Source organism: Prorops nasuta, unplaced genomic scaffold, assembly GCF_024137725.1.
Source record: "Prorops nasuta isolate Cenicafe-Biocafe unplaced genomic scaffold, Cenicafe_Pnas_1.2 PNAS00022, whole genome shotgun sequence".
Taxonomy (NCBI): domain Eukaryota; kingdom Metazoa; phylum Arthropoda; class Insecta; order Hymenoptera; family Bethylidae; genus Prorops; species Prorops nasuta.
The window spans coordinates 630,505-643,151 of NW_027116819.1; the positions used below are offsets into that span (position 1 = coordinate 630,505).

Sequence of the window (12,647 nt, forward strand, 5' to 3'; positions counted from 1 at the left end):
AAAAGCATTGCGCAAATTACTTCGCTATTTTAGCACTACGGCCGAGGTAAATTGTTTATTGTTTTCGTATTGGCTGTGAATATAATTGTTATACCCAGTTTATCCACGTTGCGCTTGTTATTCACAAGTAATAAATACGCAGAAAATTAACCGTATCGTTGAGTATCGTTCCTCGTGAAAAATATTTTTAATCACCTATCTGCAAAAAATAACCAATTATACAAACGTTAATAATTGCAAGGTTAAGGGAAAGGAGAAAAAAGTTGGTATGAAGTTTCAAAATAGAATTTTATTGGCTCAGTAGCAAAATACCTATTTTATTTAAATATTTGGCGTCGCGCAATTATCAGGCTAGAATCGGATTTATATTAAAATTAATATACAATATGTAAATGTGCCATATTGAATATGGGCAGTGTCCATGGTAGTATATAGACTTAAACTTTATACGAAAGATTTACGATATATTTATAATATATATAATATTTATATATATATATATATATATAATATATTATTTTACATGCTAAGTAGTATGCTAGGCACTTTTAGTTATCCAATAGGGGACACGTAAAGAGAAAATGAGTGGGGGAGAATGAAAGAGAGGGGGAGTGGGGTTAAGAAGATTAGAGATAAAGAAAGAAGAGGAGAGGAGGAAAAATATGAGAGAGGCAGTGAAGTCCAGACAGGGAGTCTTGGGTCCCAAGGACCAGGTGAATAAACGTTTAACATTTTGACTGACTGAAACTACAAAAATTACTAATAACAAAAGGCTTGATCTGTACTGTCTGGAATAGGTTTACGCGGTGAGAAAATACGTTCTCTTTATTATAGACATCACTAGAACGCAACTTGACTCAGGCTCCTCCGATCAGAGGTTGCCAAAAAATATCAGGGTCGCACTGGGGGGGGGGGGGGTTTCCTACGTGTTCTTTATGCAGACTTGGCATCTACTGATCCTGGACCTGAGATTGCCCGCCTTCAGGGTCTGCTTGTTGGGCTGCTGGAACTGTTGATGGTCCTCGATGGTCACCATCCAGAAACTGAACTCGTTGCTGTAGTAATGACAGTGACCTTTGGCACCGTTACACTCGATGAACGGCGTCGCCCGGAAGTCCTCCAGACACGAGCCGGAACTGGACAAATCCTGACCTCCACCCTGGGCACCTGCACCGGTGTGCTGAAAGCATTGACGAAGATTCTCAGCTCCTGTCGTCTATCAATCCCCCCCCCCCTTTTTCTATAATTTTTACTGGTCCAGAAACTTACCATTATAAAACTGTAACCTATCCAAAGACCGGACCAGCCTGATGGACACTCGGGGATACTGAGGGATTGACTATGAACGGCTAATACGTTTGCTGGTACCTCGCACACGACGCACCTAAAAACAATTTGCATTGATTGGTATATGGACGTTCGTATATACACAGATCCACTGTGAAAAATTCTCTTTTTAATAATATTACGTCATTAACGATCAAAGTCCTCTTCCGTTTTCTTCCTCTTGGAAAATATATGATAATGTGGCAAAGATTTGATTTTTCCGGAGCTTCGACATTTTCTTACCTGGAGATGTATTCCTCGATGGCGGATTCCTCGACTGGCATCATCGGGATGGGACTGTTCGTGGACAACCAATAGGATCGGTCGTTTCGGCTGGCGTAGTGGCAAACATTATTGACGTCGCAAAATAGGAACGGCATCGTCGAGAACTTTCTTACACACGAGCCAGCAGAACCTGTTTCGTAAATTTATAATACAGGTTAGTATCTGGAAAGAGGCAGGCACGAAACTGGCGCGTGTCTATCAGTCCCAGCAGCCTCATCAACATCCCACACCATTGAGTTTCTTGAAATACTAATTTCAGGATTAATCGCGTGAGTTTAAATTACCATTTTTCCATTACCAAAAAACACCGTTTACCTCGCCGTTATTGATCAAAGTTTCATCAGGATATCATTGGTGGGGAGTTTTCAAGAAAATTATAAACTTTACCTAGATCTTGCGAATGAGCCCTTTCGTCACCATCGGTATAGAGCAAACTGTATCCATCCCATAATTTAATGTGTCCTGGCTCGCAAACTGGCATACTCTGACTCTGACTGTGTTTGACCAGTAGAATTCCAGTGAGATAATCGGGAGTGGCTTCGCAAGGTTGACCCGGCTCTCCTCGAGATCCGGGAGCTCCCACTGGACCCTGAAGACCTGGAAGACCCGGTGGACCAACCGGACCAGACAAGCCAGGCAACCCTGGAGGACCTGGTGGTCCGATGTATCCTTGAGCTCCCTTCATTCCGTCTAATCCTGGGAAGCCTGGAGGTCCTTGATGACCCTTCTCTCCTGGAGCTCCAGGTACACCTGCAGGACCTGAAAGGAAAATTCGTCGATAGAAAATTAACCATTGGAACCAGATTTAATTAATGGAAAATTTAGTGGGAATTGGTTAGCTATGGATATATTATTGCATATAGCACACGAGTTATTGTAAACTGGTTGGTTAACATTCTCGTTTATTTTACAAATCATTCAGCATGTTTTATTCATGTATCGAGATTTATTCCGAGGTGTGACTATTTGTGTAGCGCCTTTTTTATTGTTTTTAAGAAAAATCTAATTTACCTGGGTAGCCACGGTCTCCCTTTGGTCCCATTGGTGGCTCGAGACAGTCCTCACCCTTTTCTCCCTTGATTCCAGCATAACCAATGGCTCCTATCAAGCCTGAAGGTCCTGGATATCCTGTGTCTCCCTTCTCTCCTTTTTCTCCAGACAGTCCAGGGCTACCATCCCAGCCTCGGTCTCCCTTCTCTCCAGGAATTCCATTCAAACCAGGAGCTCCTGTAGGAATATTTTGATCATTATTTAATAGAGTCGTTCTAGCGAATAACACAGGTTATGAATAAAATATGAGTTAAGACATCAATGACTAGCCTGGTAATCCAGCATCTCCCTTCTGTCCAGGTGCACCGAATAGTCCAGGAGGTCCTTGGTCTCCCTTGAGACCACGATCACCGGGCAAACCAGGAACACCTTCCCTTCCTGGAGAACCATCTCTACCAGGTGGACCGTCGAAACCTGATGGCCCTTGATCTCCCTTTTCACCTTGAGGACCAGTCAATCCGTATGGACCTATATCTCCTTTGGGCCCTGGCAAACCTGGCAATCCTGGTTCTCCCTTATCTCCTGCACGTCCAGGTAATCCATCTCTACCGTGTTTACCCATCAATCCTGGTAATCCTTTCTCTCCCTTGATAGTAGCCCCTGGAACACCATCCGGACCAGGTGGACCAAATTCACCTGCAGAACAAATCTCGTTTAGTTGAAATAATCTTATAAATTACAAACGATCGACTCTTTGGTACAAGTTTTGTCACGATACCTTTGGGTCCAGGGAATCCTGGTGGCCCAGGTAATCCAGTAGATCCAGGCAAACCTCTGTCACCCTTTTCCCCATCAAATCCAATTCGACCTTCGGGACCAAGATCACCTTTATCACCTTTGAGACCTGGGAATCCTGGAACTCCTGGCTCTCCCTTGTCTCCCTTGATTGAGATCGTTGGTCCAGGTGGTCCACGATCTCCTTTCTCTCCTAGTGCTCCAAGCAGTCCTGGATGACCAACTGGTCCAGGGAAGCCTCTATCACCCTTGGCACCGTCCAAGCCTGGTCTTCCAGGAGAACCAACCTCACCATCCAATCCAGGGAATCCAGGCGAACCTTGAGGTCCAATCTCTCCAACTTCTCCAGGCAATCCATCCAGTCCAGGTGTTCCTGGCTCACCAGGTGCTCCTGTTGGTCCCTAAATAAATGGGAGAAAAGTGATCACTAACAATGACTTGTTAAATATGCAGGCTCGGCTATTTTAATATATAATTTCGATTATCTTTTAAGAAAAACCAATTGGACAAAGAAATTTCAAATAAAGGATCTTTATCTTTGAGGGGAATACGAGACCATGCTATTCGTTTGACCTTGAAAGTCAGAGGAATGTAATTTAAATTGTTTTAAATGTATCTCCCTATTTTCTATATTTTTATTTAATCCAGTCGTTCGTAAGATACGTCGGTTTGAAATTGCACAAAGGCGTGGCTTCAGCTAAAGCAGTGTGCGTGACTGTTACGCATAAACACTCACAGGCTCACTCCCTTGCTTATGACTTTCAATCGGGATATCTCGTAAACGACCAAAAGAAATGAAAAAATGAAAAAACTGTTGTGAAAAGCTGTTGAGATCAGCTTCAATAACATACTGCAAAAAATGGGAAGTTCAATTTACAAAAATGGAAAAGAACTGTCAAGGTTAAACCAATGGTATTGTCTCATGTCTCCCTCAAAGTGAAAGAGCCTGTTTTGCATTTTTTTTCTCCATATTTTCCTTTCTTACAAAGGCAATCGATGTTGCACATATTAAAATAGTCTACCTTCCATATCAGAGAGAGGAAACTTTAACTCACCTTATCACCCTTCGCTCCTGGGAATCCTATTACACCAGTATCACCCTTTTCACCTTGAAGTCCAGGCAATCCATCGCGTCCAGGTACTCCTCTCTCTCCCTTCAATCCAGGAATTCCATCTCTACCAATTCCAGGTTTTCCAGCGTCTCCCTTTAGACCATCCAGACCATCACGACCTGGTGGTCCTTGTGGACCACGAATTCCAGGCATTCCAGGCTCACCCTTTTGTCCTTTCTCGGAAACTTGTCCAGGTTCTCCCTTTCTTCCAGGGAAACCTATTGGTCCTGTATCTCCCTTGATACCGTCCGCTCCGATGGGTCCTGGCAAGCCAGGCTCTCCAGGTAGACCAATATCACCCTTCAATCCTTCCAGTCCGGGCCTTCCTGGCTTTCCATCCATTCCTGGTAGTCCAGGGAATCCAGGCATTCCTTTTTCACCACGCTCACCTTTGGCTCCTAAAAGTCCTTCGACTCCTGGACGTCCTGGAGAACCAGGCAGTCCTCTGCGTCCAGGGAATCCTTTGGGACCATCGATTCCAGGTTCTCCACGATCTCCTTTCATTCCTGGGAATCCAGGCAATCCTGGTCTTCCCTGTTCTCCTGGTAAGCCAGGCTCACCCTTCGCTCCGTCATACCCTGATATTCCTGCAACTCCAGGAGGTCCAGGTGGACCTACTGGCCCAGTATCTCCCTTTTCACCAGGTCCTCCAGGTAAGCCATTTATACCGGGTGATCCAACATCACCCTTTTCACCGGCAAATCCTGGAATCCCAGTGTAACCTTCAGGACCATCTTTTCCCGGAGGTCCAGGTAATCCCTTTTCTCCCTTCTCTCCCGGGGGACCAGGGAATCCTGGACTGCCCTTTACAGAAATTCCTGGCTCTCCCTTGGATCCTTTGGGCGCTGGTGCTCCTGGATGTCCTCTGGGACCTTCACGTCCTGACTCACCCGGGAATCCCATAGGACCCATATCTCCTTTGTCTCCTCGTGGTCCTGGCAAACCTCGTGGCCCAACAGGACCTGGTGCACCGATTGGTCCTGAAGGTCCAGGTGGACCCTGAAATATTTAATAGTATTTTTATATATTTTTCCCTTCTTATATAGATCTTTGTGCTTCCTTTTCTTACATTAATTCCTTGCAATCCTTTGTCTCCTGGCAATCCATTGTATCCTGGTGGTCCAGGTTCACCCTTTTCACCTGGAGCTCCTCTGTCTCCCTTCAATCCCTCAGTTAAATTCAATGGTGGACACTTGCCTGTACAGTAATTAAATTGTTTAAAAAATGATCCATCTGTTAATTTTTTCATTTTTTTATTAAATAATATTTTCGTCCTTAAATATTACCAGGTTCTCCTTTATGTCCATACAATCCTGGCTCTCCCTTGGGACCAGTCGCTCCCATACGTCCAGGCTGTCCAGGTTCACCTTTCAAACTGGTACCCTTTTCTCCCTTTCGTCCCGGTACGCCTGGCCTTCCAGGAATTCCATCCTGACCAGGGAAACCTCGATCTCCCTTTAAAAAAAAAGCACCAAATCCTATTACAGCAATTTATTCTTCAATCACAACTAAAGATTGGTTTTTGGTGAAAAAACTATTTTTTACCGGAGTTCCCTTCAATCCTGGAAAACCTTCGAAGCCAGGTCTTCCTTTCTCACCAATAGGCCCTTCCGGTCCGACTGGACCAGGTCGCCCTGGCTCACCTCGAATACCCTTTTCTCCTTTCTCCACTTTCAACATACTGAGGGATATCTGTGCATTTGCGCCAGGTTCACCAGGAGCCCCTATAGCACCAGGAATACCATCTTTACCCTAAATAAGAACGCAGTAATTCATTGAGACAAAGATTTAAAATTTCCATTTTTAAGAATAAAAGGATTCGTAAAATACCGGAGGTCCAGGAGCTCCGATCGGTCCAGGAAGTCCATCCGCGCCAACTTCACCAGGGAAACCACGTTCTCCAGGAGGACCACGAGGTCCGGTAAGTCCTGGTACTCCGTCGTATCCCCTGTCTCCCTTGTCCCCCTTAGCTCCAGGCCAAGCATCGATACAACGTCCACCACTGTCGCCTTTGTCACCAGGAGCTCCAATCAATCCAGGGAATCCATCTCGTCCAGGAGCACCTGGCTCACCCCTGTCTCCTGGAAGTCCAGGCGTCCCTGGAATACCATCCAAGGAATCTCCTGGACGTCCACGAACTCCTGCGTACCCTCTTTCACCCTTCTGTCCTTTTTCTCCGTCTGTTCCAGGCAAACCATCCATTCCTTTCGGTCCCTGAGGAATTAGCAAATTATCTTTTTTAAATATCTTATTCAACGCAAACGGAATACTGTCGAGGAAGTAACGCTTACAACAATCGAAAGTCCTTTATCACCAGGTAAACCTCTAGGCCCAGCAGGACCAGGAGGACCATCGAATCCTCTGGGTCCTGCACCTCCAGGGAATCCAGTTAATCCAGGCTCTCCCTTGCCTCCTTTTTCACCTGGAAGACCTTCCGGACCTGGAGTACCTGGTAGCCCTGGTCCTCCTTGTAAACCAATTGGTCCTCTTGGTCCAGGATCACCCGGAAAACCGTCGGATCCTCTCGGTCCTGTTGGACCTGGGAAACCACGTGGACCTTTTGGTCCTGGTGGTCCTGGTCTTCCTTTTCCACCCTATAAACAAAAAAAATATTTAGACTCTTATATGTTTAAAAAATTAATTTAAAAAACGGATAATTATTTTACTCACACCAGGAGGTCCTGGAGGACCTCGCAGTCCGGGAACTCCCAGAGGACCGTCTATTCCTGGTTCACCTTTCTGACCGTGTCTACCAGGAAGTCCATCCAAACCGTCGTATCCTCGATCACCTTTTCTTCCAGGTGGTCCAGGGGGACCAGAAAATCCATCTCTTCCCTACGTGAGAAGATCATTGCCGATGATAAAAAAATCCTAGTTGCCAAAGCCATACAATTTTTCTTTAACTTACACGAATACCTGGAGCACCAGGTAATCCCTTTTCGCCCTTCATTCCGGCTGATCCAGGAATACCATGATCACCCAGTGGTCCAGGCTCTCCTCTTTGTCCATCGTAGCCAGGCTCACCCTGAAATTGAATTGCAGTGAAGTTTCCTGACAGTGCGACCAGTGGTAAAACAGGATAAAATGGTGGATTACCTTGTCTCCCTTAGGTCCAGGATCCCCAGTGGGCCCAGCCATTTCCGAAGTTCCCGTCAGCGGTAAAATAGGAGCAGAGACTCCTGGAGGACCTGGATCTCCCTTCTGCCCTTTATTTCCCTTGAGTCCTTCGAAACCCAATCCAGTGTTTCCTTTTTCACCTTTTGGTCCTGGTACTCCTTGGGGTCCCTACGAGCAACGAACAACGCGATAAATGGAATGAGACTAAAAAACAAATTATTACAAATATTTACATAAGGACCGCGTTCTCCTTTGGGTCCTGTTAATCCTTGGTCACCCTGAGCACCGGGAGGTCCTGGTGGACCACGAACGCCATCTATACCAGGTTCTCCCTTTTGCCCTACAGGAAGACCACCATGGAAGGCAGATTGACCCTTGTCTCCTTTAGGACCAGCGATCCCTCGAAAACCTCGAGGACCTGGTTCACCCTTAAGACCGTCTCTTCCTGGAGCACCCTGAGATTTATCATTAAATTTGTAAGCCAATTTATGTAAAGAATTAAAAATCATGAAAATGATTTTCTTACATCTGTCCCGTTACAGCCATCCCTACCAGGAAGACCAGGAGATCCAGGAGGTCCTTGAACGCCAGGAACTCCATTAATACCAGGGAATCCTGGCATTCCCATTTTTCCCTATTGAAAAAACATCATAGTAATTTTAGCAAATCTATTTCTTCATTTGCTAAATAAAATTATTCTTATTACTCTATCTCCTTTGGCTCCTCGTGGTCCTTGTGGTCCAGGATCACCTTTATCTCCCTTAGGACCTAACAAACCTTCGGCACCGGGGAATCCCCTCTGTCCTCTGGGACCTTGAGGCCCGAGTATTCCAGGAGGACCCTATTTAAACGAATTTTACATTTAATTACTTCCGATCCGAAGAAGCAAAAAAATTAAAACACTCATCCTCACTCTTGATCCTTTTTCTGCAAAACATTTGGGAACGCAGTTTGCAGATCCCGTGCAATTTTTGGAAGGAGTCGCGCCTGGAACTGGAACCGACGAGTAGCTGTCAGGGTATCTTCTGGAGTCACCGGAAGTACCAATCTCTTGATTGTATCCTTGTCCACGATACTCTCCTTGCCTGTCATATCCGCTGGAAATTTCTCGTCCTTCGTAAGGATCCGATCCTTCCGATCCTCTCCCATAAGGATCGGGAACCGCGGACCCTCTCCCGTATGCGTCGGACCCCGATGATCCTCTACCATAAGAGTCAGATCCTGCTGATCCTCTCCCATAATAATCTTGACCTTGACCTTGACTACGATCGCCTTCGTGTACTTCTCTATAGCCATCTGAGGAAAAGCAAGTTTTCACGTGTGATATAAAATGGATGAAGAAAAATGAGTTCCTTCGTATCGACGGTCGGTAATACAGAGATTCATTGGGGAACTCGAAAGGAACTAACCGTAGCCTACGGATGATTGTGGGACGTTCTGACGATAATTATAGTCTCTGTCCGGGTACCTCGGTCGAGCATCGTTATCCGCCTCGTCCGGATAATCCCTGTTTCCGTACCGACTGTCCCATCTCTGTTTCTCTTCTTCCGTATAACCGGCTATTTTCCACGTTAAACAAATATTACAACGGAGAAATTCCAGACATCATGTACGGTTTACATATAAGAAAAGGATTAATATTTTTATATCATATTTAAATAATTGAAAATAATTAGTTTATCAGAATCAATTATAAGAGGAAAGAAAGAAATTTTCTGTAAAATTTACTGTTAAAAAATATAAAAATTGTCGTGTTTCACGTACAGCATAGGTATAATAAAAACAGAAAAATATTAATAATGCTGCAATTTTAACAATGAAATGTTTACAAAATTTTTCGAGTTTTTGATATAAATTTCATTCAGTTAATTTATCAACAAATATATACAAATTATTAAGTAAACACTGTTCAGTTGAATAAACTTTCGAACGACTCGTTTCATCCCTTTGTTACAATTATCTAACAATAAATTTTACAAAAACTTTCTTTCTCCTCGGGAAACAAACGTGATGCAGCAAATTGTTATAAACTATACCTGAGTAATCTGCACTTCTGTGCCCGAAATCTCTCGGACCACCAATGTCACCTCGCTGCAATGGTACTACGGATTGCGCCGTGTGATTCTGATTGCTGTTCCAGGGGTACGTTTGCTCCTAAAAAGGAAATAAAGAAGATGTTAAAAAATAAATTGTCAAAAAATAAGCCTGCTTCCAATGGAGAGAATATATGCTGAAGAATGTTCGAATGGCCAGGCGCTGATCGGCCCTGCAACAGCGCGATTGTTCAGGAACTGCCCAGAGATAATACACTATCTCTGCTTTAAAACGTGGGGTAACGATAAAAGAGGAAGATGTTAAGGACCTTTCAACCCTTTCCAGTTCATTGAGAGAAACGTCTCTGAACAGAGACAGCTTCATTCATCGATCATTCCACGAACTAATTACTTTCTCCTCCTCTTGAACACACAATTATATAAAATTATTAGCAGACAATCAATTGTGCCGGACATTGAAAATTTTCAGTAGAAGTTTATTTGTTGTCAGACTCGATTGTTTATCTCGGCAGTGATGACATCGATGACGCGATCGTTGGATGAATTTACATAAACTGGTTAACCCAATTCCCTTAGATCCAGATAGGATATCATCATTTTGTGACGGTTCAAGAATTGTCCCTTATATCATCGCGTAACTCGTCTTGATTACGCAACACAGTCCGATTAATCCCAACCAAATCCCCCACCGTCTTCTCCTGTATTCTCTCGGTCACGACCTTCTTCTTCTTCTTCTTCTCTTCGTTTTCCTCTTATTCTCGTCCTGCCCCTCCCCACCACCACCCCGTTCTCTCCAAGCGTCGGACTCTCCGGTCCTTTTCATGTTCCGCCGCGCCACGCCGCACCGTTGCGGCGGCGACTCGCGTGGGACGCAAAATTCTTAATCCGAAACGAAGACTCTCTTCGATAATTACGCGGCAAAAATTATGCAATCTTGGCCACCAACACCGTCCGAGAGTCCCTCGTCTCACAATTTTCCATTTGACTTTAATTCGCGCGTCTTCGGCTCCATTCTCCTACGTCACACTCATTTGGGTTTCTTCTTTTTTTGTAACGTTGATTTTGCACTAATTATGCAAATATCTGTGAGACTCTTCTCTCTTCTCTTTTTCTGTTATTGCTCGTTTCTCGATAAGCAATTAAGCGATGTGTCCTCCCCCCCCCCCCTGCTTTGTTTTGTCTCTTCCAAGAAAACGAGTGCTATCACCGCTATAACTCCGCCACGTGCTCGCGGGAAAGGGCAGAGTATGTCCTCTTTAAAAATAACCTAGCACAGCCTAATTCGTATATACGTATCGTGAAAAAGATCATCGGCCCCTTTTTCTACTCCGCGCGTGTTTACGTGCTTGACAGGCTGTGATCATTTCCCTCTTTTTTTCTTGTTTCCGTCGAGGAATTTCTCGACCCTCTCCCGTTCCGAATATCGCGAAGAGATCCTGCGGATCCTGAAGATTGATTTTTGTCGATTTTTGTTTTTTTGTTTTTTTGTTTTTTTGCTAATGAAGACGTTAAAACCGATCACGGGGATCGGGAGTAGACGTAAAGCGTCGAGGTGGATTTTGACTTTCACGATTTTCGAGACTGGATCGTTTCAGGAACTATTTCGAGTCCTGACTAAAGCGTCTCGCGTGCAGCTTGGCAGCGCGTAATAAAATTACGGGCGCAGCAGTTATGCTCGTAGGCGAACTCGCTCTCGACAGACGATTGCCCTATTTCGGATTAGCACCTTGCCGATACTTCCCGTGCTTACCTAATCTCCGTACGATAACCCCGATACCCCACGGAAACGAAAAATAGAAAACACTGTACAAAATTAGAGAGTGTGTGGAATTTTCAATGGAGACGCGAGAAATCGAGTGGGATTATTGGTGAGAATAAAGATTATTGGTATACGTACCCCGCTGACCACCCCTATGAGGCAGACTAGGGATGCGACGAGCCTGAAAACATAAACAAAAAACACTGTTATAGCACCAGAGGAGAATGATGAAAAATGTTCAAACGTTGCGAGAAAATCAAAGTGACATTTTAGGAGGAGTGAACTGACGAATGTTGGAAAAATGAATATCAATCTGATCGAGCGCAATGACGAGGATATCTTGTCACCGGAACACGTGCACTGGTATAGTTCCGGTAGATCAGCTTCCGGTTCTGAAAGTCACCGTGACCTCGGGACCACCGCTCTAGCATCCCTCGAGATTCACCCTTAATAACGTTGAACACAAATATAAAGATGGCGAGAAAATCACAAGAGTTAAACTCGCGAAAATTGGAGTTAAAATTGGATTTCTTCGTTTTTACGGGAAATCTCGAAGAGTCGGAGGATTGGTCGAGCGAAAGTTGGCAGGGCGTTAGGGGGGCGGTAGAGGAAGACCGTAACAGAGCGATTTTAAGGTTCGGTCGGGGAGCTTGGAGGGAATTCCAGGGAGAGACAGGGAGAGACATGGCAAAGTTTCAAGCGGAAAAAGAACGAACTGGCTCACTCACCGCAATCCCTTGCAGGTCATGTCGACCTCCCTATGCCTTGACGGACGTAGGGAGTCGGAAGCTGTAACGGGTGGCACACACAGGAGGCGGCAGGCACTCGGAGGCAGCCAGTGAGAAAATATATCGCGCGGCCCGGCACTGGAGTAGACGCGATGTGGACCGTCCCATCCAGGGAGGGCTCTGAATGAGCTCCGGAGGAGGGAAGGAAGGTGGAGGCGAGCCACGCCAGCTAGAATTCCTCCGCCGAAAGGACCTGTACTCTTCTTCTTGCGCCACTCCCCACCCCCGAATCGCGCGCGCGCGATAATTCTGCGCCAGATAAGGCCAATAGCTCGCTCGGCGAATGATCGACACTAACAACAAACTCCATTCATCCTTCCCCAGGACTTTCCAGGAGGGTCCTCGCGCAAAATCGACCGAGGACGATCAGGACCGCAGGAGCCGTGTTCCGGAAGTAGCAACCGCATCGGTTTGTCCCTCC

General features: G+C 45.3%; 1 protein-coding gene across 1 annotated transcript; it reads right to left on the reverse strand.

Annotated features, from left to right (window-relative positions):
- Nucleotides 1-269: 269 nt before the first annotated feature.
- Nucleotides 270-12,320, reverse strand: Col4a1 (Collagen type IV alpha 1). The gene is made up of 24 exons (XM_066740013.1): nt 12,167-12,320; nt 11,577-11,619; nt 9,662-9,779; nt 9,035-9,184; nt 8,539-8,921; nt 8,332-8,466; nt 8,152-8,259; nt 7,859-8,080; nt 7,605-7,793; nt 7,417-7,533; nt 7,179-7,343; nt 6,800-7,102; nt 6,339-6,722; nt 6,054-6,260; nt 5,795-5,963; nt 5,578-5,705; nt 4,452-5,507; nt 3,380-3,797; nt 2,932-3,297; nt 2,623-2,838; nt 1,999-2,370; nt 1,570-1,741; nt 1,270-1,384; nt 270-1,180 (listed from the first exon to the last, which is right to left on the reverse strand). Exons 1-24 carry the CDS (start codon nt 12,184-12,186, stop codon nt 923-925), a joined length of 5,814 nt encoding a protein of 1,937 aa, XP_066596110.1. The 5' UTR covers nt 12,187-12,320; the 3' UTR covers nt 270-922.
- Nucleotides 12,321-12,647: the final 327 nt, after the last annotated feature.

Excerpts from the sequence above, each read along its gene's own strand:
- Col4a1 (XM_066740013.1), bottom strand. The coding sequence starts at position 12,186 with ATGACCTGCAAGGGATTGCG. Across the intron at positions 7,794-7,858 it reads AAGGAGAACGCGGTCCTTAT|GGACCCCAAGGAGTACCAGG; the intron begins GTAAATATTTGT and ends CGTTGCTCGTAG. Across the intron at positions 5,508-5,577 it reads AAGGATTGCAAGGAATTAAT|GGTCCACCTGGACCTTCAGG; the intron begins GTAAGAAAAGGA and ends TAAATATTTCAG.